The following is a 21,948-nucleotide window of genomic DNA, read 5'->3' as shown; positions in this document are numbered from 1 at the left end:
GAAGAAGGCGTGGGGGGTTGCGGGAAGGTGTTTTTAGTTTTGACTTTGCTACTCACCATCCTACTCTACTTCCGAACGACAATAAATGACATTAATTTTCCCCAAGTCGAGTCTGTTTTGCCTGTGACGGTAATTGTTAAGCAATCTCCCTGTCCTCATCCCAACCCACGAGCTTTTCCATCTCATTTTCTCCCCCTGTCCTGCTGAGGAGGGGGGATGAGACAGCGGCTTGGTGGGTACCTGGCAGCCAGCCAAGGTCAACCCACCACATCAGCAGAGGTTCATCACCTGCCTCCTGCCTCTCTGCAGCCTGGTGTATGCACCTTCTTCCCACCCTGCTATGCTCACATCCCAAGGCAGTTAATGGCCGGCGCATCCAGCCCGCGTTCTTTCTTCTCTCAGCGTATTTACAGGCAGCTTTTGAAAAACAGATTTATTGGCATCTTTGCCCAGGGTAAAAGTCCCGGAGGGAAGAGAGTCTCGGGAAGAGGGTGGGCGGTCGCTGTCCAGGTGGTAAGGCAGTCTCTGTCGCGAGCTTCCTTGCAGCGAAAGGCCTCTTTGGCCACCTCGCGCTCTCCCTCTGGCTCGCTCTCTCTCTCTGCCCACCTCGCACTGCTGGTAGCGCTGACCTCTGCCTACTCCATGCTCACAAATGTGTCCGAGTTGCCTTGCTGCACCGCCAAGATCAACTCAATGGAGAGGGATCTCTGGAAGGAGTCGGTCAGCTTGAGCTTGCAGAAGCGCGTGGAGGGCAGCACCGTTAGCTTCCATGTGTCCGCCTGAGGCACAGCAACGGAGGCTGCTGCCATCAGCTCCTGGAGCCAGAAGGCGGTTTTCTGCACGTCGAGGTACGAGTGCGTGCAGAGGGTTTGTAGGAGGCTGGCTTCCTGACTGCTCCTCAGCTCGTCCTCAGGGTGGTGGAGGAAGCAGAGCACGTCCCCCAGCCACCGCTCCCTTCTGCACATGCACGTCAGTTCCACACGCAGGCGGGAGCTCCTCCCCAGCATCTCCCCTTCGGTGCCCAGCTCGAGGTGGAAGGAGTGCCCGGGGGGTGGCTTCAGGGGCACAAGCAGGCGATAGACAAGGTCTTCTCCACAGGCATCCTGGCCTTCTAGGAAGCCGCCCACTCCGACAGCTAGCTGCAGCCGTGGCATGAAGTCATTGCCGGAGAGGATTTGAGAGACGCAGAGAAGGTCGTTCACCACGTCTTCCACCACCATGCATATTTTTTGCCTGTTCGGCAGTGGCCACGACGTGTACACGCCCAGAAGCCTGTCCATATGTAACGGCTCTTCCCCCTCTTCTTCTTCCACCTCCTCCTCCTCCTCCTCCTCTTCCTCTTCCTCTTCCTCTTCCTCCTCCTCCTCCTCTTCCTCCTCCTCCTCCTCCTCCTCTTCAAGGCGCCTGAAGCTGCAATGCTTGCTGCTGCTTCCTGGCTCATGGCTCCTCTTCCAGAGCCACCAGCAGAGCCAAAAGAGCAGGACCAGGCCTCCAGCAAAGGCCCAGGACTGCCACTGCTGAAAGGCAGCACAGAGCACGGCTCCCCTGGCCATCCCGCTCGGCGCCTGGGGGCTCTGCTCCATCTCTTCAAGCAGCTGAGCCATGTCCTGGATCAGCTGCTCCACATGCTGCTGCAGGTGCCGGTGCGTAGCTGCACGCAGGTCATGTCCGACCTCCGGTGGCAAGTGGATGATGCCCAGCACAGTCAAGGCGTACGCTATCACCAGAGCCATGGCCTGCAGGAGAGGGGAGAGAAGGGTGCTCAGTGGGGCTGGGCCGGGGGGAGCGGTGGCGGGAGCCGCAGGGACATGGGGGCAGGCAGGAGAGGGGGTGAGGGAGCTGGGAGGCAGCAAGGCCTGCACCCAGCCCCGGCGCTGGCAGCTCCGTGCCCTGCCCACGGCGCTCTCCTGGGCGCCAGGCCCTCGTTGCAGGTTCAGACCCGCTCCCCGGGGGCCCGTGTTTCTGCCCTGGCCCTCGTCCAGCCCAGCCCGACCTCCCCGCCGTGTGCACACTCACCGCTGGCCCGGGCCGGACTGGGGCAGCACTGCCTGCTGTTGGCCCTGATAACTGCCCCCATTGTCACGCGTCCCTTGTGCTGTCACATGCGCCAGAGCGCATCACAGACACGCCCTCGCCTCGCCTCACCTGGCCTCGCCTCTTCTGCTCCATTTACTTTTCCCTTTCCTGTTTCCGTTTTTCTTCCCCTCTTTTCTTCTCCCTTTTCTTCTCTTGTTCTCCTGCCTCTTCTTTCTCCTCTTCCAGTCCATGTGCCTTTTCCCTTCCTTTGCCTCCCTTTTCCTTCTCTGTTGTGCCCCACTCCCGCCTTGTCTTCTTTCTCTCCTTATCTTCTACCGTGGGGAGCCCACACCGGACCAGGGTCCCGACATGAGCTGTGGCTCGTAGAGAGGAGCCAAGACAGGAGCAGGTTTTCTGGCAAGAGCTGTGGCCCGTGGGGGAGCTGCGCTGGAGCAGCTCTTGAAGAACTGCAGCCCATGGGAAGGACCCATGGGAAGGAGAAATATTATGAACTGACCGCAACCCCTATTCCCCATCCCCTGTGCTGCGCGGGGGGGAGGAGGCAAAGGAGTTGGGAGTGAAGGAGCGAGGTTGTGCCTGGGAAGAAGGCGTGGGGGGTTGCGGGAAGGTGTTTTTAGTTTTGACTTTGCTACTCACCATCCTACTCTACTTCCGAACGACAATAAATGACATTAATTTTCCCCAAGTCGAGTCTGTTTTGCCTGTGACGGTAATTGTTAAGCAATCTCCCTGTCCTCATCCCAACCCACGAGCTTTTCCATCTCATTTTCTCCCCCTGTCCTGCTGAGGAGGGGGGATGAGACAGCGGCTTGGTGGGTACCTGGCAGCCAGCCAAGGTCAACCCACCACATCAGCAGAGGTTCATCACCTGCCTCCTGCCTCTCTGCAGCCTGGTGTATGCACCTTCTTCCCACCCTGCTATGCTCACATCCCAAGGCAGTTAATGGCCGGCGCATCCAGCCCGCGTTCTTTCTTCTCTCAGCGTATTTACAGGCAGCTTTTGAAAAACAGATTTATTGGCATCTTTGCCCAGGGTAAAAGTCCCGGAGGGAAGAGAGTCTCGGGAAGAGGGTGGGCGGTCGCTGTCCAGGTGGTAAGGCAGTCTCTGTCGCGAGCTTCCTTGCAGCGAAAGGCCTCTTTGGCCACCTCGCGCTCTCCCTCTGGCTCGCTCTCTCTCTCTGCCCACCTCGCACTGCTGGTAGCGCTGACCTCTGCCTACTCCATGCTCACAAATGTGTCCGAGTTGCCTTGCTGCACCGCCAAGATCAACTCAATGGAGAGGGATCTCTGGAAGGAGTCGGTCAGCTTGAGCTTGCAGAAGCGCGTGGAGGGCAGCACCGTTAGCTTCCATGTGTCCGCCTGAGGCACAGCAACGGAGGCTGCTGCCATCAGCTCCTGGAGCCAGAAGGCGGTTTTCTGCACGTCGAGGTACGAGTGCGTGCAGAGGGTTTGTAGGAGGCTGGCTTCCTGACTGCTCCTCAGCTCGTCCTCAGGGTGGTGGAGGAAGCAGAGCACGTCCCCCAGCCACCGCTCCCTTCTGCACATGCACGTCAGTTCCACACGCAGGCGGGAGCTCCTCCCCAGCATCTCCCCTTCGGTGCCCAGCTCGAGGTGGAAGGAGTGCCCGGGGGGTGGCTTCAGGGGCACAAGCAGGCGATAGACAAGGTCTTCTCCACAGGCATCCTGGCCTTCTAGGAAGCCGCCCACTCCGACAGCTAGCTGCAGCCGCGGCATGAAGTCATTGCCGGAGAGGATTTGAGAGACGCAGAGAAGGTCGTTCACCACGTCTTCCACCACCATGCATATTTTTTGCCTGTTCGGCAGTGGCCACGACGTGTACACGCCCAGAAGCCTGTCCATATGTAACGGCTCTTCCCCCTCTTCTTCTTCCACCTCCTCCTCCTCCTCCTCCTCCTCCTCTTCCTCTTCCTCTTCCTCCTCCTCCTCCTCCTCCTCTTCCTCCTCCTCCTCCTCCTCCTCTTCAAGGCGCCTGAAGCTGCAATGCTTGCTGCTGCTTCCTGGCTCATGGCTCCTCTTCCAGAGCCACCAGCAGAGCCAAAAGAGCAGGACCAGGCCTCCAGCAAAGGCCCAGGACTGCCACTGCTGAAAGGCAGCACAGAGCACGGCTCCCCTGGCCATCCCGCTCGGCGCCTGGGGGCTCTGCTCCATCTCTTCAAGCAGCTGAGCCATGTCCTGGATCAGCTGCTCCACATGCTGCTGCAGGTGCCGGTGCGTAGCTGCACGCAGGTCATGTCCGACCTCCGGTGGCAAGTGGATGATGCCCAGCACAGTCAAGGCGTACGCTATCACCAGAGCCATGGCCTGCAGGAGAGGGGAGAGAAGGGTGCTCAGTGGGGCTGGGCCGGGGGGAGCGGTGGCGGGAGCCGCAGGGACATGGGGGCAGGCAGGAGAGGGGGTGAGGGAGCTGGGAGGCAGCAAGGCCTGCACCCAGCCCCGGCGCTGGCAGCTCCGTGCCCTGCCCACGGCGCTCTCCTGGGCGCCAGGCCCTCGTTGCAGGTTCAGACCCGCTCCCCGGGGGCCCGTGTTTCTGCCCTGGCCCTCGTCCAGCCCAGCCCGACCTCCCCGCCGTGTGCACACTCACCGCTGGCCCGGGCCGGACTGGGGCAGCACTGCCTGCTGTTGGCCCTGATAACTGCCCCCATTGTCACGCGTCCCTTGTGCTGTCACATGCGCCAGAGCGCATCACAGACACGCCCTCGCCTCGCCTCACCTGGCCTCGCCTCTTCTGCTCCATTTACTTTTCCCTTTCCTGTTTCCGTTTTTCTTCCCCTCTTTTCTTCTCCCTTTTCTTCTCTTGTTCTCCTGCCTCTTCTTTCTCCTCTTCCAGTCCATGTGCCTTTTCCCTTCCTTTGCCTCCCTTTTCCTTCTCTGTTGTGCCCCACTCCCGCCTTGTCTTCTTTCTCTCCTTATCTTCTACCGTGGGGAGCCCACACCGGACCAGGGTCCCGACATGAGCTGTGGCTCGTAGAGAGGAGCCAAGACAGGAGCAGGTTTTCTGGCAAGAGCTGTGGCCCGTGGGGGAGCTGCGCTGGAGCAGCTCTTGAAGAACTGCAGCCCATGGGAAGGACCCATGGGAAGGAGAAATATTATGAACTGACCGCAACCCCTATTCCCCATCCCCTGTGCTGCGCGGGGGGGAGGAGGCAAAGGAGTTGGGAGTGAAGGAGCGAGGTTGTGCCTGGGAAGAAGGCGTGGGGGGTTGCGGGAAGGTGTTTTTAGTTTTGACTTTGCTACTCACCATCCTACTCTACTTCCGAACGACAATAAATGACATTAATTTTCCCCAAGTCGAGTCTGTTTTGCCTGTGACGGTAATTGTTAAGCAATCTCCCTGTCCTCATCCCAACCCACGAGCTTTTCCATCTCATTTTCTCCCCCTGTCCTGCTGAGGAGGGGGGATGAGACAGCGGCTTGGTGGGTACCTGGCAGCCAGCCAAGGTCAACCCACCACATCAGCAGAGGTTCATCACCTGCCTCCTGCCTCTCTGCAGCCTGGTGTATGCACCTTCTTCCCACCCTGCTATGCTCACATCCCAAGGCAGTTAATGGCCGGCGCATCCAGCCCGCGTTCTTTCTTCTCTCAGCGTATTTACAGGCAGCTTTTGAAAAACAGATTTATTGGCATCTTTGCCCAGGGTAAAAGTCCCGGAGGGAAGAGAGTCTCGGGAAGAGGGTGGGCGGTCGCTGTCCAGGTGGTAAGGCAGTCTCTGTCGCGAGCTTCCTTGCAGCGAAAGGCCTCTTTGGCCACCTCGCGCTCTCCCTCTGGCTCGCTCTCTCTCTCTGCCCACCTCGCACTGCTGGTAGCGCTGACCTCTGCCTACTCCATGCTCACAAATGTGTCCGAGTTGCCTTGCTGCACCGCCAAGATCAACTCAATGGAGAGGGATCTCTGGAAGGAGTCGGTCAGCTTGAGCTTGCAGAAGCGCGTGGAGGGCAGCACCGTTAGCTTCCATGTGTCCGCCTGAGGCACAGCAACGGAGGCTGCTGCCATCAGCTCCTGGAGCCAGAAGGCGGTTTTCTGCACGTCGAGGTACGAGTGCGTGCAGAGGGTTTGTAGGAGGCTGGCTTCCTGACTGCTCCTCAGCTCGTCCTCAGGGTGGTGGAGGAAGCAGAGCACGTCCCCCAGCCACCGCTCCCTTCTGCACATGCACGTCAGTTCCACACGCAGGCGGGAGCTCCTCCCCAGCATCTCCCCTTCGGTGCCCAGCTCGAGGTGGAAGGAGTGCCCGGGGGGTGGCTTCAGGGGCACAAGCAGGCGATAGACAAGGTCTTCTCCACAGGCATCCTGGCCTTCTAGGAAGCCGCCCACTCCGACAGCTAGCTGCAGCCGCGGCATGAAGTCATTGCCGGAGAGGATTTGAGAGACGCAGAGAAGGTCGTTCACCACGTCTTCCACCACCATGCATATTTTTTGCCTGTTCGGCAGTGGCCACGACGTGTACACGCCCAGAAGCCTGTCCATATGTAACGGCTCTTCCCCCTCTTCTTCTTCCACCTCCTCCTCCTCCTCCTCCTCCTCCTCCTCCTCTTCCTCTTCCTCTTCCTCTTCCTCTTCCTCTTCCTCTTCCTCTTCCTCTTCCTCTTCCTCTTCCTCCTCCTCCTCCTCTTCCTCCTCCTCCTCCTCCTCCTCTTCAAGGCGCCTGAAGCTGCAATGCTTGCTGCTGCTTCCTGGCTCATGGCTCCTCTTCCAGAGCCACCAGCAGAGCCAAAAGAGCAGGACCAGGCCTCCAGCAAAGGCCCAGGACTGCCACTGCTGAAAGGCAGCACAGAGCACGGCTCCCCTGGCCATCCCGCTCGGCGCCTGGGGGCTCTGCTCCATCTCTTCAAGCAGCTGAGCCATGTCCTGGATCAGCTGCTCCACATGCTGCTGCAGGTGCCGGTGCGTAGCTGCACGCAGGTCATGTCCGACCTCCGGTGGCAAGTGGATGATGCCCAGCACAGTCAAGGCGTACGCTATCACCAGAGCCATGGCCTGCAGGAGAGGGGAGAGAAGGGTGCTCAGTGGGGCTGGGCCGGGGGGAGCGGTGGCGGGAGCCGCAGGGACATGGGGGCAGGCAGGAGAGGGGGTGAGGGAGCTGGGAGGCAGCAAGGCCTGCACCCAGCCCCGGCGCTGGCAGCTCCGTGCCCTGCCCACGGCGCTCTCCTGGGCGCCAGGCCCTCGTTGCAGGTTCAGACCCGCTCCCCGGGGGCCCGTGTTTCTGCCCTGGCCCTCGTCCAGCCCAGCCCGACCTCCCCGCCGTGTGCACACTCACCGCTGGCCCGGGCCGGACTGGGGCAGCACTGCCTGCTGTTGGCCCTGATAACTGCCCCCATTGTCACGCGTCCCTTGTGCTGTCACATGCGCCAGAGCGCATCACAGACACGCCCTCGCCTCGCCTCACCTGGCCTCGCCTCTTCTGCTCCATTTACTTTTCCCTTTTCTGTTTCCGTTTTTCTTCCCCTCTTTTCTTCTCCCTTTTCTTCTCTTGTTCTCCTGCCTCTTCTTTCTCCTCTTCCAGTCCATGTGCCTTTTCCCTTCCTTTGCCTCCCTTTTCCTTCTCTGTTGTGCCCCACTCCCGCCTTGTCTTCTTTCTCTCCTTATCTTCTACCGTGGGGAGCCCACACCGGACCAGGGTCCCGACATGAGCTGTGGCTCGTAGAGAGGAGCCAAGACAGGAGCAGGTTTTCTGGCAAGAGCTGTGGCCCGTGGGGGAGCTGCGCTGGAGCAGCTCTTGAAGAACTGCAGCCCATGGGAAGGACCCATGGGAAGGAGAAATATTATGAACTGACCGCAACCCCTATTCCCCATCCCCTGTGCTGCGCGGGGGGGGAGGAGGCAAAGGAGTTGGGAGTGAAGGAGCGAGGTTGTGCCTGGGAAGAAGGCGTGGGGGGTTGCGGGAAGGTGTTTTTAGTTTTGACTTTGCTACTCACCATCCTACTCTACTTCCGAACGACAATAAATGACATTAATTTTCCCCAAGTCGAGTCTGTTTTGCCTGTGACGGTAATTGTTAAGCAATCTCCCTGTCCTCATCCCAACCCACGAGCTTTTCCATCTCATTTTCTCCCCCTGTCCTGCTGAGGAGGGGGGATGAGACAGCGGCTTGGTGGGTACCTGGCAGCCAGCCAAGGTCAACCCACCACATCAGCAGAGGTTCATCACCTGCCTCCTGCCTCTCTGCAGCCTGGTGTATGCACCTTCTTCCCACCCTGCTATGCTCACATCCCAAGGCAGTTAATGGCCGGCGCATCCAGCCCGCGTTCTTTCTTCTCTCAGCGTATTTACAGGCAGCTTTTGAAAAACAGATTTATTGGCATCTTTGCCCAGGGTAAAAGTCCCGGAGGGAAGAGAGTCTCGGGAAGAGGGTGGGCGGTCGCTGTCCAGGTGGTAAGGCAGTCTCTGTCGCGAGCTTCCTTGCAGTGAAAGGCCTCTTTGGCCACCTCGTGCTCTCCCTCTGGCTCACTCTCTCTCTCTGCCCACCTCGCACTGCTGGTAGCGCTGACCTCTGCCTACTCCATGCTCACAAATGTGTCCGAGTTGCCTTGCTGCACCGCCAAGATCAACTCAATGGAGAGGGATCTCTGGAAGGAGTCGGTCAGCTTGAGCTTGCAGAAGCGCGTGGAGGGCAGCACCGTTAGCTTCCATGTGTCCGCCTGAGGCACAGCAACGGAGGCTGCTGCCATCAGCTCCTGGAGCCAGAAGGCGGTTTTCTGCACGTCGAGGTACGAGTGCGTGCAGAGGGTTTGTAGGAGGCTGGCTTCCTGACTGCTCCTCAGCTCGTCCTCAGGGTGGTGGAGGAAGCAGAGCACGTCCCCCAGCCACCGCTCCCTTCTGCACATGCACGTCAGTTCCACACGCAGGCGGGAGCTCCTCCCCAGCATCTCCCCTTCGGTGCCCAGCTCGAGGTGGAAGGAGTGCCCGGGGGGTGGCTTCAGGGGCACAAGCAGGCGATAGACAAGGTCTTCTCCACAGGCATCCTGGCCTTCTAGGAAGCCGCCCACTCCGACAGCTAGCTGCAGCCGCGGCATGAAGTCATTGCCGGAGAGGATTTGAGAGACGCAGAGAAGGTCGTTCACCACGTCTTCCACCACCATGCATATTTTTTGCCTGTTCGGCAGTGGCCACGACGTGTACACGCCCAGAAGCCTGTCCATATGTAACGGCTCTTCCCCCTCTTCTTCTTCCACCTCCTCCTCCTCCTCTTCCTCTTCCTCTTCCTCCTCCTCCTCCTCTTCCTCCTCCTCCTCCTCTTCCTCCTCCTCCTCCTCCTCCTCCTCCTCCTCCTCCTCCTCCTCCTCCTCTTCAAGGCACCTGAAGCTGCAATGCTTGCTGCTGCTTCCTGGCTCATGGCTCCTCTTCCAGAGCCACCAGCAGAGCCAAAAGAGCAGGACCAGGCCTCCAGCAAAGGCCCAGAACTGCCACTGCTGAAAGGCAGCACAGAGCACGGCTCCCCTGGCCATCCCGCTCGGCTCCTGGGGGCTCTGCTCCATCTCTTCAAGCAGCGGAGCCATGTCCTGGATCAGCTGCTCCACATGCTGCTGCAGGTGCCCGTGTGTAGCTGCACGCAGGTCATCTCCGACCGCCGGTGGCAAGTGGATGATGCCCAGCACAGTCAAGGCGTACGCTATCACCAGAGCCATGGCCTACAGGAGAGGGGAGAGAAGGGTGCTCAGTGGGGCTGGGCCGGGGGGAGCGGTGGCGGGAGCCGCAGGGACATGGGGGCAGGCAGGAGAGGGGGTGAGGGAGCTGGGAGGCAGCAAGGCCTGCACCCAGCCCCGGCGCTGGCAGCTCCGTGCCCTGCCCACGGCGCTCTCCTGGGCGCCAGGCCCTCGTTGCAGGTTCAGACCCGCTCCCCGGGGGCCCGTGTTTCTGCCCTGGCCCTCGTCCAGCCCAGCCCGACCTCCCCGCCGTGTGCACACTCACCGCTGGCCCGGGCCGGACTGGGGCAGCACTGCCTGCTGTTGGCCCTGATAACTGCCCCCATTGTCACGCGTCCCTTGTGCTGTCACATGCGCCAGAGCGCATCACAGACACGCCCTCGCCTCGCCTCACCTGGCCTCGCCTCTTCTGCTCCATTTACTTTTCCCTTTTCTGTTTCCGTTTTTCTTCCCCTCTTTTCTTCTCCCTTTTCTTCTCTTGTTCTCCTGCCTCTTCTTTCTCCTCTTCCAGTCCATGTGCCTTTTCCCTTCCTTTGCCTCCCTTTTCCTTCTCTGTTGTGCCCCACTCCCGCCTTGTCTTCTTTCTCTCCTTATCTTCTACCGTGGGGAGCCCACACCGGACCAGGGTCCCGACATGAGCTGTGGCTCGTAGAGAGGAGCCAAGACAGGAGCAGGTTTTCTGGCAAGAGCTGTGGCCCGTGGGGGAGCTGCGCTGGAGCAGCTCTTGAAGAACTGCAGCCCATGGGAAGGACCCATGGGAAGGAGAAATATTATGAACTGACTGCAACCCCTATTGCCCATCCCCTGTGCTGCGCGGGGGGGAGGAGGCAAAGGAGTTGGGAGTGATGGAGCGAGGTTGTGCCTGGGAAGAAGGCGTGGGGGGTTGCGGGAAGGTGTTTTTAGTTTTGACTTTGCTACTCACCATCCTACTCTACTTCCGAACGACAATAAATGACATTAATTTTCCCCAAGTCGAGTCTGTTTTGCCTGTGACGGTAATTGTTAAGCAGTCTCCCTGTCCTCATCCCAACCCACGAGCTTTTCCATCTCATTTTCTCCCCCTGTCCTGCTGAGGAGGGGGGATGAGACAGCGGCTTGGTGGGTACCTGGCAGCCAGCCAAGGTCAACCCACCACATCAGCAGAGGTTCATCACCTGCCTCCTGCCTCTCTGCAGCCTGGTGTATGCACCTTCTTCCCACCCTGCTATGCTCACATCCCAAGGCAGTTAATGGCCGGCGCATCCAGCCCGCGTTCTTTCTTCTCTCAGCGTATTTACAGGCAGCTTTTGAAAAACAGATTTATTGGCATCTTTGCCCAGGGTAAAAGTCCCGGAGGGAAGAGAGTCTCGGGAAGAGGGTGGGCGGTCGCTGTCCAGGTGGTAAGGCAGTCTCTGTCGCGAGCTTCCTTGCAGCGAAAGGCCTCTTTGGCCACCTCGCGCTCTCCCTCTGGCTCGCTCTCTCTCTCTGCCCACCTCGCACTGCTGGTAGCGCTGACCTCTGCCTACTCCATGCTCACAAATGTGTCCGAGTTGCCTTGCTGCACCGCCAAGATCAACTCAATGGAGAGGGATCTCTGGAAGGAGTCGGTCAGCTTGAGCTTGCAGAAGCGCGTGGAGGGCAGCACCGTTAGCTTCCATGTGTCCGCCTGAGGCACAGCAACGGAGGCTGCTGCCATCAGCTCCTGGAGCCAGAAGGCGGTTTTCTGCACGTCGAGGTACGAGTGCGTGCAGAGGGTTTGTAGGAGGCTGGCTTCCTGACTGCTCCTCAGCTCGTCCTCAGGGTGGTGGAGGAAGCAGAGCACGTCCCCCAGCCACCGCTCCCTTCTGCACATGCACGTCAGTTCCACACGCAGGCGGGAGCTCCTCCCCAGCATCTCCCCTTCGGTGCCCAGCTCGAGGTGGAAGGAGTGCCCGGGGGGTGGCTTCAGGGGCACAAGCAGGCGATAGACAAGGTCTTCTCCACAGGCATCCTGGCCTTCTAGGAAGCCGCCCACTCCGACAGCTAGCTGCAGCCGCGGCATGAAGTCATTGCCGGAGAGGATTTGAGAGACGCAGAGAAGGTCGTTCACCACGTCTTCCACCACCATGCATATTTTTTGCCTGTTCGGCAGTGGCCACGACGTGTACACGCCCAGAAGCCTGTCCATATGTAACGGCTCTTCCCCCTCTTCTTCTTCCACCTCCTCCTCCTCCTCCTCCTCCTCCTCCTCCTCTTCCTCTTCCTCTTCCTCTTCCTCTTCCTCTTCCTCTTCCTCTTCCTCTTCCTCTTCCTCTTCCTCTTCCTCTTCCTCCTCCTCCTCCTCTTCCTCCTCCTCCTCCTCCTCCTCTTCAAGGCGCCTGAAGCTGCAATGCTTGCTGCTGCTTCCTGGCTCATGGCTCCTCTTCCAGAGCCACCAGCAGAGCCAAAAGAGCAGGACCAGGCCTCCAGCAAAGGCCCAGGACTGCCACTGCTGAAAGGCAGCACAGAGCACGGCTCCCCTGGCCATCCCGCTCGGCGCCTGGGGGCTCTGCTCCATCTCTTCAAGCAGCTGAGCCATGTCCTGGATCAGCTGCTCCACATGCTGCTGCAGGTGCCGGTGCGTAGCTGCACGCAGGTCATGTCCGACCTCCGGTGGCAAGTGGATGATGCCCAGCACAGTCAAGGCGTACGCTATCACCAGAGCCATGGCCTGCAGGAGAGGGGAGAGAAGGGTGCTCAGTGGGGCTGGGCCGGGGGGAGCGGTGGCGGGAGCCGCAGGGACATGGGGGCAGGCAGGAGAGGGGGTGAGGGAGCTGGGAGGCAGCAAGGCCTGCACCCAGCCCTGGCGCTGGCAGCTCCGTGCCCTGCCCACGGCGCTCTCCTGGGCGCCAGGCCCTCGTTGCAGGTTCAGACCCGCTCCCCGGGGGCCCGTGTTTCTGCCCTGGCCCTCGTCCAGCCCAGCCCGACCTCCCCGCCGTGTGCACACTCACCGCTGGCCCGGGCCGGACTGGGGCAGCACTGCCTGCTGTTGGCCCTGATAACTGCCCCCATTGTCACGCGTCCCTTGTGCTGTCACATGCGCCAGAGCGCATCACAGACACGCCCTCGCCTCGCCTCACCTGGCCTCGCCTCTTCTGCTCCATTTACTTTTCCCTTTTCTGTTTCCGTTTTTCTTCCCCTCTTTTCTTCTCCCTTTTCTTCTCTTGTTCTCCTGCCTCTTCTTTCTCCTCTTCCAGTCCATGTGCCTTTTCCCTTCCTTTGCCTCCCTTTTCCTTCTCTGTTGTGCCCCACTCCCGCCTTGTCTTCTTTCTCTCCTTATCTTCTACCGTGGGGAGCCCACACTGGACCAGGGTCCCGACATGAGCTGTGGCTCGTAGAGAGGAGCCAAGACAGGAGCAGGTTTTCTGGCAAGAGCTGTGGCCCGTGGGGGAGCTGCGCTGGAGCAGCTCTTGAAGAACTGCAGCCCATGGGAAGGACCCATGGGAAGGAGAAATATTATGAACTGACCGCAACCCCTATTCCCCATCCCCTGTGCTGCGCGGGGGGGGAGGAGGCAAAGGAGTTGGGAGTGAAGGAGCGAGGTTGTGCCTGGGAAGAAGGCGTGGGGGGTTGCGGGAAGGTGTTTTTAGTTTTGACTTTGCTACTCACCATCCTACTCTACTTCCGAACGACAATAAATGACATTAATTTTCCCCAAGTCGAGTCTGTTTTGCCTGTGACGGTAATTGTTAAGCAATCTCCCTGTCCTCATCCCAACCCACGAGCTTTTCCATCTCATTTTCTCCCCCTGTCCTGCTGAGGAGGGGGGATGAGACAGCGGCTTGGTGGGTACCTGGCAGCCAGCCAAGGTCAACCCACCACATCAGCAGAGGTTCATCACCTGCCTCCTGCCTCTCTGCAGCCTGGTGTATGCACCTTCTTCCCACCCTGCTATGCTCACATCCCAAGGCAGTTAATGGCCGGCGCATCCAGCCCGCGTTCTTTCTTCTCTCAGCGTATTTACAGGCAGCTTTTGAAAAACAGATTTATTGGCATCTTTGCCCAGGGTAAAAGTCCCGGAGGGAAGAGAGTCTCGGGAAGAGGGTGGGCGGTCGCTGTCCAGGTGGTAAGGCAGTCTCTGTCGCGAGCTTCCTTGCAGTGAAAGGCCTCTTTGGCCACCTCGTGCTCTCCCTCTGGCTCACTCTCTCTCTCTGCCCACCTCGCACTGCTGGTAGCGCTGACCTCTGCCTACTCCATGCTCACAAATGTGTCCGAGTTGCCTTGCTGCACCGCCAAGATCAACTCAATGGAGAGGGATCTCTGGAAGGAGTCGGTCAGCTTGAGCTTGCAGAAGCGCGTGGAGGGCAGCACCGTTAGCTTCCATGTGTCCGCCTGAGGCACAGCAACGGAGGCTGCTGCCATCAGCTCCTGGAGCCAGAAGGCGGTTTTCTGCACGTCGAGGTACGAGTGCGTGCAGAGGGTTTGTAGGAGGCTGGCTTCCTGACTGCTCCTCAGCTCGTCCTCAGGGTGGTGGAGGAAGCAGAGCACGTCCCCCAGCCACCGCTCCCTTCTGCACATGCACGTCAGTTCCACACGCAGGCGGGAGCTCCTCCCCAGCATCTCCCCTTCGGTGCCCAGCTCGAGGTGGAAGGAGTGCCCGGGGGGTGGCTTCAGGGGCACAAGCAGGCGATAGACAAGGTCTTCTCCACAGGCATCCTGGCCTTCTAGGAAGCCGCCCACTCCGACAGCTAGCTGCAGCCGCGGCATGAAGTCATTGCCGGAGAGGATTTGAGAGACGCAGAGAAGGTCGTTCACCACGTCTTCCACCACCATGCATATTTTTTGCCTGTTCGGCAGTGGCCACGACGTGTACACGCCCAGAAGCCTGTCCATATGTAACGGCTCTTCCCCCTCTTCTTCTTCCACCTCCTCCTCCTCCTCTTCCTCTTCCTCTTCCTCCTCCTCCTCCTCTTCCTCCTCCTCCTCCTCTTCCTCCTCCTCCTCCTCCTCCTCCTCCTCCTCCTCCTCCTCCTCCTCCTCTTCAAGGCACCTGAAGCTGCAATGCTTGCTGCTGCTTCCTGGCTCATGGCTCCTCTTCCAGAGCCACCAGCAGAGCCAAAAGAGCAGGACCAGGCCTCCAGCAAAGGCCCAGAACTGCCACTGCTGAAAGGCAGCACAGAGCACGGCTCCCCTGGCCATCCCGCTCGGCTCCTGGGGGCTCTGCTCCATCTCTTCAAGCAGCGGAGCCATGTCCTGGATCAGCTGCTCCACATGCTGCTGCAGGTGCCCGTGTGTAGCTGCACGCAGGTCATCTCCGACCGCCGGTGGCAAGTGGATGATGCCCAGCACAGTCAAGGCGTACGCTATCACCAGAGCCATGGCCTACAGGAGAGGGGAGAGAAGGGTGCTCAGTGGGGCTGGGCCGGGGGGAGCGGTGGCGGGAGCCGCAGGGACATGGGGGCAGGCAGGAGAGGGGGTGAGGGAGCTGGGAGGCAGCAAGGCCTGCACCCAGCCCCGGCGCTGGCAGCTCCGTGCCCTGCCCACGGCGCTCTCCTGGGCGCCAGGCCCTCGTTGCAGGTTCAGACCCGCTCCCCGGGGGCCCGTGTTTCTGCCCTGGCCCTCGTCCAGCCCAGCCCGACCTCCCCGCCGTGTGCACACTCACCGCTGGCCCGGGCCGGACTGGGGCAGCACTGCCTGCTGTTGGCCCTGATAACTGCCCCCATTGTCACGCGTCCCTTGTGCTGTCACATGCGCCAGAGCGCATCACAGACACGCCCTCGCCTCGCCTCACCTGGCCTCGCCTCTTCTGCTCCATTTACTTTTCCCTTTTCTGTTTCCGTTTTTCTTCCCCTCTTTTCTTCTCCCTTTTCTTCTCTTGTTCTCCTGCCTCTTCTTTCTCCTCTTCCAGTCCATGTGCCTTTTCCCTTCCTTTGCCTCCCTTTTCCTTCTCTGTTGTGCCCCACTCCCGCCTTGTCTTCTTTCTCTCCTTATCTTCTACCGTGGGGAGCCCACACCGGACCAGGGTCCCGACATGAGCTGTGGCTCGTAGAGAGGAGCCAAGACAGGAGCAGGTTTTCTGGCAAGAGCTGTGGCCCGTGGGGGAGCTGCGCTGGAGCAGCTCTTGAAGAACTGCAGCCCATGGGAAGGACCCATGGGAAGGAGAAATATTATGAACTGACTGCAACCCCTATTGCCCATCCCCTGTGCTGCGCGGGGGGGAGGAGGCAAAGGAGTTGGGAGTGATGGAGCGAGGTTGTGCCTGGGAAGAAGGCGTGGGGGGTTGCGGGAAGGTGTTTTTAGTTTTGACTTTGCTACTCACCATCCTACTCTACTTCCGAACGACAATAAATGACATTAATTTTCCCCAAGTCGAGTCTGTTTTGCCTGTGACGGTAATTGTTAAGCAGTCTCCCTGTCCTCATCCCAACCCACGAGCTTTTCCATCTCATTTTCTCCCCCTGTCCTGCTGAGGAGGGGGGATGAGACAGCGGCTTGGTGGGTACCTGGCAGCCAGCCAAGGTCAACCCACCACATCAGCAGAGGTTCATCACCTGCCTCCTGCCTCTCTGCAGCCTGGTGTATGCACCTTCTTCCCACCCTGCTATGCTCACATCCCAAGGCAGTTAATGGCCGGCGCATCCAGCCCGCGTTCTTTCTTCTCTCAGCGTATTTACAGGCAGCTTTTGAAAAACAGATTTATTGGCATCTTTGCCCAGGGTAAAAGTCCCGGAGGGAAGAGAGTCTCGGGAAGAGGGTGGGCGGTCGCTGTCCAGGTGGTAAGGCAGTCTCTGTCGCGAGCTTCCTTGCAGCGAAAGGCCTCTTTGGCCACCTCGCGCTCTCCCTCTGGCTCGCTCTCTCTCTCTGCCCACCTCGCACTGCTGGTAGCGCTGACCTCTGCCTACTCCATGCTCACAAATGTGTCCGAGTTGCCTTGCTGCACCGCCAAGATCAACTCAATGGAGAGGGATCTCTGGAAGGAGTCGGTCAGCTTGAGCTTGCAGAAGCGCGTGGAGGGCAGCACCGTTAGCTTCCATGTGTCCGCCTGAGGCACAGCAACGGAGGCTGCTGCCATCAGCTCCTGGAGCCAGAAGGCGGTTTTCTGCACGTCGAGGTACGAGTGCGTGCAGAGGGTTTGTAGGAGGCTGGCTTCCTGACTGCTCCTCAGCTCGTCCTCAGGGTGGTGGAGGAAGCAGAGCACGTCCCCCAGCCACCGCTCCCTTCTGCACATGCACGTCAGTTCCACACGCAGGCGGGAGCTCCTCCCCAGCATCTCCCCTTCGGTGCCCAGCTCGAGGTGGAAGGAGTGCCCGGGGGGTGGCTTCAGGGGCACAAGCAGGCGATAGACAAGGTCTTCTCCACAGGCATCCTGGCCTTCTAGGAAGCCGCCCACTCCGACAGCTAGCTGCAGCCGCGGCATGAAGTCATTGCCGGAGAGGATTTGAGAGACGCAGAGAAGGTCGTTCACCACGTCTTCCACCACCATGCATATTTTTTGCCTGTTCGGCAGTGGCCACGACGTGTACACGCCCAGAAGCCTGTCCATATGTAACGGCTCTTCCCCCCCTTCTTCTTCCACCTCCTCCTCCTCCTCTTCCTCTTCCTCTTCCTCTTCCTCTTCCTCTTCCTCTTCCTCTTCCTCTTCCTCCTCCTCCTCCTCTTCCTCCTCCTCCTCCTCCTCCTCTTCCTCCTCCTCCTCCTCCTCCTCCTCCTCCTCCTCCTCCTCCTCCTCCTCCTCTTCAAGGCACCTGAAGCTGCAATGCTTGCTGCTGCTTCCTGGCTCATGGCTCCTCTTCCAGAGCCACCAGCAGAGCCAAAAGAGCAGGACCAGGCCTCCAGCAAAGGCCCAGGACTGCCACTGCTGAAAGGCAGCACAGAGCACGGCTCCCCTGGCCATCCCGCTCGGCTCCTGGGGGCTCTGCTCCATCTCTTCAAGCCGCGGAGCCATGTCCTGGATCAGCTGCTCCACATGCTGCTGCAGGTGCCCGTGCGTAGCTGCACGCAGGTCATGTCCGACCGCCGGTGGCAAGTGGATGATGCCCAGCACAGTCAAGGCGTACGCTATCACCAGAGCCATGGCCTGCAGGAGAGGGGAGAGAAGGGTGCTCAGTGGGGCTGGGCCGGGGGGAGCGGTGGCGGGAGCCGCAGGGACATGGGGGCAGGCAGGAGAGGGGGTGAGGGAGCTGGGAGGCAGCAAGGCCTGCACCCAGCCCTGGCGCTGGCAGCTCCGTGCCCTGCCCATGGCGCTCTCCTGGGCGCCAGGCCCTCGTTGCAGGTTCAGACCCGCTCCCCGGGGGCCCGTGTTTCTGCCCTGGCCCTCGTCCAGCCCAGCCCGACCTCCCCGCCGTGTGCACACTCACCGCTGGCCCGGGCCGGACTGGGGCAGCACTGCCTGCTGTTGGCCCTGATAACTGCCCCCATTGTCACGCGTCCCTTGTGCTGTCACATGCGCCAGAGCGCATCACAGACACGCCCTCGCCTCGCCTCACCTGGCCTCGCCTCTTCTGCTCCATTTACTTTTCCCTTTTCTGTTTCCGTTTTTCTTCCCCTCTTTTCTTCTCCCTTTTCTTCTCTTGTTCTCCTGCCTCTTCTTTCTCCTCTTCCAGTCCATGTGCCTTTTCCCTTCCTTTGCCTCCCTTTTCCTTCTCTGTTGTGCCCCACTCCCGCCTTGTCTTCTTTCTCTCCTTATCTTCTACCGTGGGGAGCCCACACCGGACCAGGGTCCCGACATGAGCTGTGGCTCGTAGAGAGGAGCCAAGACAGGAGCAGGTTTTCTGGCAAGAGCTGTGGCCCGTGGGGGAGCTGCGCTGGAGCAGCTCTTGAAGAACTGCAGCCCATGGGAAGGACCCATGGGAAGGAGAAATATTATGAACTGACCGCAACCCCTATTCCCCATCCCCTGTGCTGCGCGGGGGGGAGGAGGCAAAGGAGTTGGGAGTGATGGAGCGAGGTTGTGCCTGGGAAGAAGGCGTGGGGGGTTGCGGGAAGGTGTTTTTAGTTTTGACTTTGCTACTCACCATCCTACTCTACTTCCGAACGACAATAAATGACATTAATTTTCCCCAAGTCGAGTCTGTTTTGCCTGTGACGGTAATTGTTAAGCAGTCTCCCTGTCCTCATCCCAACCCACGAGCTTTTCCATCTCATTTTCTCCCCCTGTCCTGCTGAGGAGGGGGGATGAGACAGCGGCTTGGTGGGTACCTGGCAGCCAGCCAAGGTCAACCCACCACATCAGCAGAGGTTCATCACCTGCCTCCTGCCTCTCTGCAGCCTGGTGTATGCACCTTCTTCCCACCCTGCTATGCTCACATCCCAAGGCAGTTAATGGCCGGCGCATCCAGCCCGCGTTCTTTCTTCTCTCAGCGTATTTACAGGCAGCTTTTGAAAAACAGATTTATTGGCATCTTTGCCCAGGGTAAAAGTCCCGGAGGGAAGAGAGTCTCGGGAAGAGGGTGGGCGGTCGCTGTCCAGGTGGTAAGGCAGTCTCTGTCGCGAGCTTCCTTGCAGCGAAAGGCCTCTTTGGCCACCTCGCGCTCTCCCTCTGGCTCGCTCTCTCTCTCTGCCCACCTCGCACTGCTGGTAGCGCTGACCTCTGCCTACTCCATGCTCACAAATGTGTCCGAGTTGCCTTGCTGCACCGCCAAGATCAACTCAATGGAGAGGGATCTCTGGAAGGAGTCGGTCAGCTTGAGCTTGCAGAAGCGCGTGGAGGGCAGCACCGTTAGCTTCCATGTGTCCGCCTGAGGCACAGCAACGGAGGCTGCTGCCATCAGCTCCTGGAGCCAGAAGGCGGTTTTCTGCACGTCGAGGTACGAGTGCGTGCAGAGGGTTTGTAGGAGGCTGGCTTCCTGACTGCTCCTCAGCTCGTCCTCAGGGTGGTGGAGGAAGCAGAGCACGTCCCCCAGCCACCGCTCCCTTCTGCACATGCACGTCAGTTCCACACGCAGGCGGGAGCTCCTCCCCAGCATCTCCCCTTCGGTGCCCAGCTCGAGGTGGAAGGAGTGCCCGGGGGGTGGCTTCAGGGGCACAAGCAGGCGATAGACAAGGTCTTCTCCACAGGCATCCTGGCCTTCTAGGAAGCCGCCCACTCCGACAGCTAGCTGCAGCCGCGGCATGAAGTCATTGCCGGAGAGGATTTGAGAGACGCAGAGAAGGTCGTTCACCACGTCTTCCACCACCATGCATATTTTTTGCCTGTTCGGCAGTGGCCACGACGTGTACACGCCCAGAAGCCTGTCCATATGTAACGGCTCTTCCCCCTCTTCTTCTTCCACCTCCTCCTCCTCCTCTTCCTCTTCCTCTTCCTCCTCCTCCTCCTCTTCCTCCTCCTCCTCCTCCTCCTCTTCAAGGCGCCTGAAGCTGCAATGCTTGCTGCTGCTTCCTGGCTCATGGCTCCTCTTCCAGAGCCACCAGCAGAGCCAAAAGAGCAGGACCAGGCCTCCAGCAAAGGCCCAGAACTGCCACTGCTGAAAGGCAGCACAGAGCATGGCTCCCCTGGCCATCCCGCTCGGCGCCTGGGGGCTCTGCTCCATCTCTTCAAGCAGCTGAGCCATGTCCTGGATCAGCTGCTCCACATGCTGCTGCAGGTGCCGGTGCGTAGCTGCACGCAGGTCATGTCCGACCTCCGGTGGCAAGTGGATGATGCCCAGCACAGTCAAGGCGTACGCTATCACCAGAGCCATGGCCTGCAGGAGAGGGGAGAGAAGGGTGCTCAGTGGGGCTGGGCCGGGGGGAGCGGTGGCGGGAGCCGCAGGGACATGGGGGCAGGCAGGAGAGGGGGTGAGGGAGCTGGGAGGCAGCAAGGCCTGCACCCAGCCCCGGCGCTGGCAGCTCCGTGCCCTGCCCACGGCGCTCTCCTGGGCGCCAGGCCCTCGTTGCAGGTTCAGACCCGCTCCCCGGGGGCCCGTGTTTCTGCCCTGGCCCTCGTCCAGCCCAGCCCGACCTCCCCGCCGTGTGCACACTCACCGCTGGCCCGGGCCGGACTGGGGCAGCACTGCCTGCTGTTGGCCCTGATAACTGCCCCCATTGTCACGCGTCCCTTGTGCTGTCACATGCGCCAGAGCGCATCACAGACACGCCCTCTCTCCCTTTCTTTGCCTTGCCTTGCCTTGCCTTGCCTTGCCTTGCCTTGCGTTGCCTTTCCTTGCCTTCCCTTCCCTTCCCTTCCCTTCCTTTCTTTCCCCTTCTCCTTCCCCTTCTCCTTCCCTTCCACTTCCCCTTTCCTTCACCTTCTGCATTCCCTTTTCCCCTTCCCTTTCCCTTTCCCTTTCCCTTTCCCTTTCCCTTTCCCTTTCCCTTTCCCTTTCCCTTTCCCTTTCCCTTTCCCTTTCCTTTCTTCAGGGTTTAGTGCAATAGGACAGGAGATGGCAGAGCCTCTTTTTGGAAGAATTTGCATGTTACCTTCTTTTGTTCCTCCTGGTGAGGGATCAAGCCTAGCAGCCTATTTCTGTACATGAGTGAATCCAAAGTTTTGTTAGATGCTCCACAAGCAAATAAAGGTGTAGTCTGTGTTAGAGAATCTTAAGAAGTACTTGATTGCTGGTTGGGGAGGAGGAATGGGATGCAGAACAGATGTTCTGAAGATCCCTCTGGTTTGAACATCTGCTCCATTGTTCCTGCAGCTGGGAGAGTCTCGATCTGATGACCAATTGCACATTCCTAGAAAGGCCATCATCCCTTCCTCAAAGCAGTCTGAGCCAAAGCAAGGGATGAGTAAGCATGCACTTCCATTGACTTTTGGCCAATGATTTCAACTTGCTGAAGTAGTGGGACTTGGACATAAAATGGGATATAATCAAGTGCTTAACTGGTTTCATCATTAGTGACGAATTGGTCCCTTACATCAGAGGATATAACACAACGACTGAGAGTAAAACAAATTCCTCATTTTAAATTGGCCTCTGTGGAGCAATGTGTATGTGAGTGGGAGAGTGTGTGTTCAGAGGGAGGAAGGTTGTTCAGGATTTTTTTTTTTTCAGGTTTTATTCTTTTCCCCCCCAGTTTCTATTGCATCCTCTTCATATTCTATTTTTCCATCTTTCCCCTTTTCCTAGAACTTGGTTTTTTCATTTGTTTATACACAGTACTAAAGTAGCTTCGGTATCTTTAAAACCATTGCAGTCTTTACTCTTAAAGACTGACCCCAGTTCTAGGAAATCTTAAATGCTGTGTCTCAGATTCCTTATAAACTCAGACATGAAGGAGGACTAAGTGGAATAAAATGCATCGGTTTCACCTCACCCCTTGCACCTCTTGGTTCTCTCAGTCAATAATATAGTTTAGCTGGCTTTTTTTATATAACTATAATTTTAGAGGTGT

General features: G+C 59.2%; 7 protein-coding genes across 7 annotated transcripts; all 7 read right to left on the bottom strand.

Annotated features, from left to right (window-relative positions):
• Positions 1 to 635: 635 nt before the first annotated feature.
• LOC142409892 (uncharacterized) lies at positions 636 to 2,077 on the bottom strand. Its single transcript, XM_075501647.1, is given in 5 exon segments — positions 636 to 1,296; positions 1,378 to 1,774; positions 1,777 to 1,855; positions 1,857 to 1,921; positions 2,017 to 2,077. Coding segments are annotated over 5 exon segments (1,263 nt in total).
• A 1,175-nt stretch (positions 2,078 to 3,252) lies between these two features.
• LOC142409891 (uncharacterized) lies at positions 3,253 to 4,700 on the bottom strand. Its single transcript, XM_075501646.1, has 3 exons — positions 4,563 to 4,700; positions 4,001 to 4,359; positions 3,253 to 3,913 (listed from the first exon to the last, which is right to left on the bottom strand). The coding sequence occupies exons 1-3, from the start codon at positions 4,698 to 4,700 to the stop codon at positions 3,253 to 3,255; spliced, it is 1,158 nt and encodes a 385-aa protein (XP_075357761.1).
• Positions 4,701 to 5,875: 1,175 nt separating this feature from the next.
• On the bottom strand, positions 5,876 to 7,371 carry LOC142409889 (uncharacterized). Its single transcript, XM_075501645.1, has 3 exons — positions 7,234 to 7,371; positions 6,672 to 7,030; positions 5,876 to 6,536 (listed from the first exon to the last, which is right to left on the bottom strand). Exons 1-3 carry the CDS (start codon positions 7,369 to 7,371, stop codon positions 5,876 to 5,878), a joined length of 1,158 nt encoding a protein of 385 aa, XP_075357760.1.
• Positions 7,372 to 8,547: 1,176 nt separating this feature from the next.
• LOC142409888 (uncharacterized) lies at positions 8,548 to 10,022 on the bottom strand. Its single transcript, XM_075501644.1, has 3 exons — positions 9,885 to 10,022; positions 9,323 to 9,681; positions 8,548 to 9,208 (listed from the first exon to the last, which is right to left on the bottom strand). Exons 1-3 carry the CDS (start codon positions 10,020 to 10,022, stop codon positions 8,548 to 8,550), a joined length of 1,158 nt encoding a protein of 385 aa, XP_075357759.1.
• Positions 10,023 to 11,197: 1,175 nt separating this feature from the next.
• LOC142409887 (uncharacterized) lies at positions 11,198 to 12,705 on the bottom strand. The gene is made up of 3 exons (XM_075501643.1): positions 12,568 to 12,705; positions 12,006 to 12,364; positions 11,198 to 11,858 (listed from the first exon to the last, which is right to left on the bottom strand). The coding sequence occupies exons 1-3, from the start codon at positions 12,703 to 12,705 to the stop codon at positions 11,198 to 11,200; spliced, it is 1,158 nt and encodes a 385-aa protein (XP_075357758.1).
• A 1,176-nt stretch (positions 12,706 to 13,881) lies between these two features.
• On the bottom strand, positions 13,882 to 15,448 carry LOC142409886 (inositol 1,4,5-trisphosphate receptor-interacting protein-like 1). The gene is made up of 3 exons (XM_075501642.1): positions 15,425 to 15,448; positions 14,657 to 15,015; positions 13,882 to 14,542 (listed from the first exon to the last, which is right to left on the bottom strand). The coding sequence occupies exons 1-3, from the start codon at positions 15,446 to 15,448 to the stop codon at positions 13,882 to 13,884; spliced, it is 1,044 nt and encodes a 347-aa protein (XP_075357757.1).
• A 372-nt stretch (positions 15,449 to 15,820) lies between these two features.
• Positions 15,821 to 18,051, bottom strand: LOC142409885 (uncharacterized). The gene is given in 3 exon segments (XM_075501641.1): positions 15,821 to 15,892; positions 16,346 to 17,710; positions 17,914 to 18,051. Coding segments are annotated over 3 exon segments (1,575 nt in total).
• Positions 18,052 to 21,948: the final 3,897 nt, after the last annotated feature.

Source organism: Mycteria americana, chromosome 5 (genome assembly GCF_035582795.1).
Source record: "Mycteria americana isolate JAX WOST 10 ecotype Jacksonville Zoo and Gardens chromosome 5, USCA_MyAme_1.0, whole genome shotgun sequence".
Taxonomy (NCBI): domain Eukaryota; kingdom Metazoa; phylum Chordata; class Aves; order Ciconiiformes; family Ciconiidae; genus Mycteria; species Mycteria americana.
The sequence above is the reverse complement of the archived record's forward strand: the minus strand, read 5'-3'. Positions and strand labels throughout refer to the sequence as shown.

Excerpts from the sequence above, each read along its gene's own strand:
- LOC142409888 (XM_075501644.1), bottom strand. The coding sequence starts at position 10,022 with ATGGGGGCAGTTATCAGGGCCAACAGCAGGCAGTGCTGCCCCAGTCCG. Across the intron at positions 9,682-9,884 it reads CACGGGCCCCCGGGGAGCGG|GCCATGGCTCTGGTGATAGC; the intron begins GTCTGAACCTGC and ends CCTCTCCTGTAG. Across the intron at positions 9,209-9,322 it reads GAAGAGGAGGAGGAGGAGGA|GGAAGAGCCGTTACATATGG; the intron begins GGAGGAGGAGGA and ends AGAAGAAGAGGG.
- LOC142409891 (XM_075501646.1), bottom strand. The coding sequence starts at position 4,700 with ATGGGGGCAGTTATCAGGGCCAACAGCAGGCAGTGCTGCCCCAGTCCG. Across the intron at positions 4,360-4,562 it reads CACGGGCCCCCGGGGAGCGG|GCCATGGCTCTGGTGATAGC; the intron begins GTCTGAACCTGC and ends CCTCTCCTGCAG. Across the intron at positions 3,914-4,000 it reads GAAGAGGAGGAGGAGGAGGA|GGAAGAGCCGTTACATATGG; the intron begins GGAGGAAGAGGA and ends AGAAGAAGAGGG.
- LOC142409886 (XM_075501642.1), bottom strand. The coding sequence starts at position 15,448 with ATGGAGCAGAAGAGGCGAGGCCAG. Across the intron at positions 15,016-15,424 it reads AGCAGAAGAGGCGAGGCCAG|GCCATGGCTCTGGTGATAGC; the intron begins GTGAGGCGAGGC and ends CCTCTCCTGTAG. Across the intron at positions 14,543-14,656 it reads GAAGAGGAGGAGGAGGAGGA|GGAAGAGCCGTTACATATGG; the intron begins GGAGGAGGAGGA and ends AGAAGAAGAGGG.
- LOC142409887 (XM_075501643.1), bottom strand. The coding sequence starts at position 12,705 with ATGGGGGCAGTTATCAGGGCCAACAGCAGGCAGTGCTGCCCCAGTCCG. Across the intron at positions 12,365-12,567 it reads CACGGGCCCCCGGGGAGCGG|GCCATGGCTCTGGTGATAGC; the intron begins GTCTGAACCTGC and ends CCTCTCCTGCAG. Across the intron at positions 11,859-12,005 it reads GAAGAGGAGGAGGAGGAGGA|GGAAGAGCCGTTACATATGG; the intron begins GGAGGAAGAGGA and ends AGAAGAAGAGGG.
- LOC142409889 (XM_075501645.1), bottom strand. The coding sequence starts at position 7,371 with ATGGGGGCAGTTATCAGGGCCAACAGCAGGCAGTGCTGCCCCAGTCCG. Across the intron at positions 7,031-7,233 it reads CACGGGCCCCCGGGGAGCGG|GCCATGGCTCTGGTGATAGC; the intron begins GTCTGAACCTGC and ends CCTCTCCTGCAG. Across the intron at positions 6,537-6,671 it reads GAAGAGGAGGAGGAGGAGGA|GGAAGAGCCGTTACATATGG; the intron begins GGAGGAAGAGGA and ends AGAAGAAGAGGG.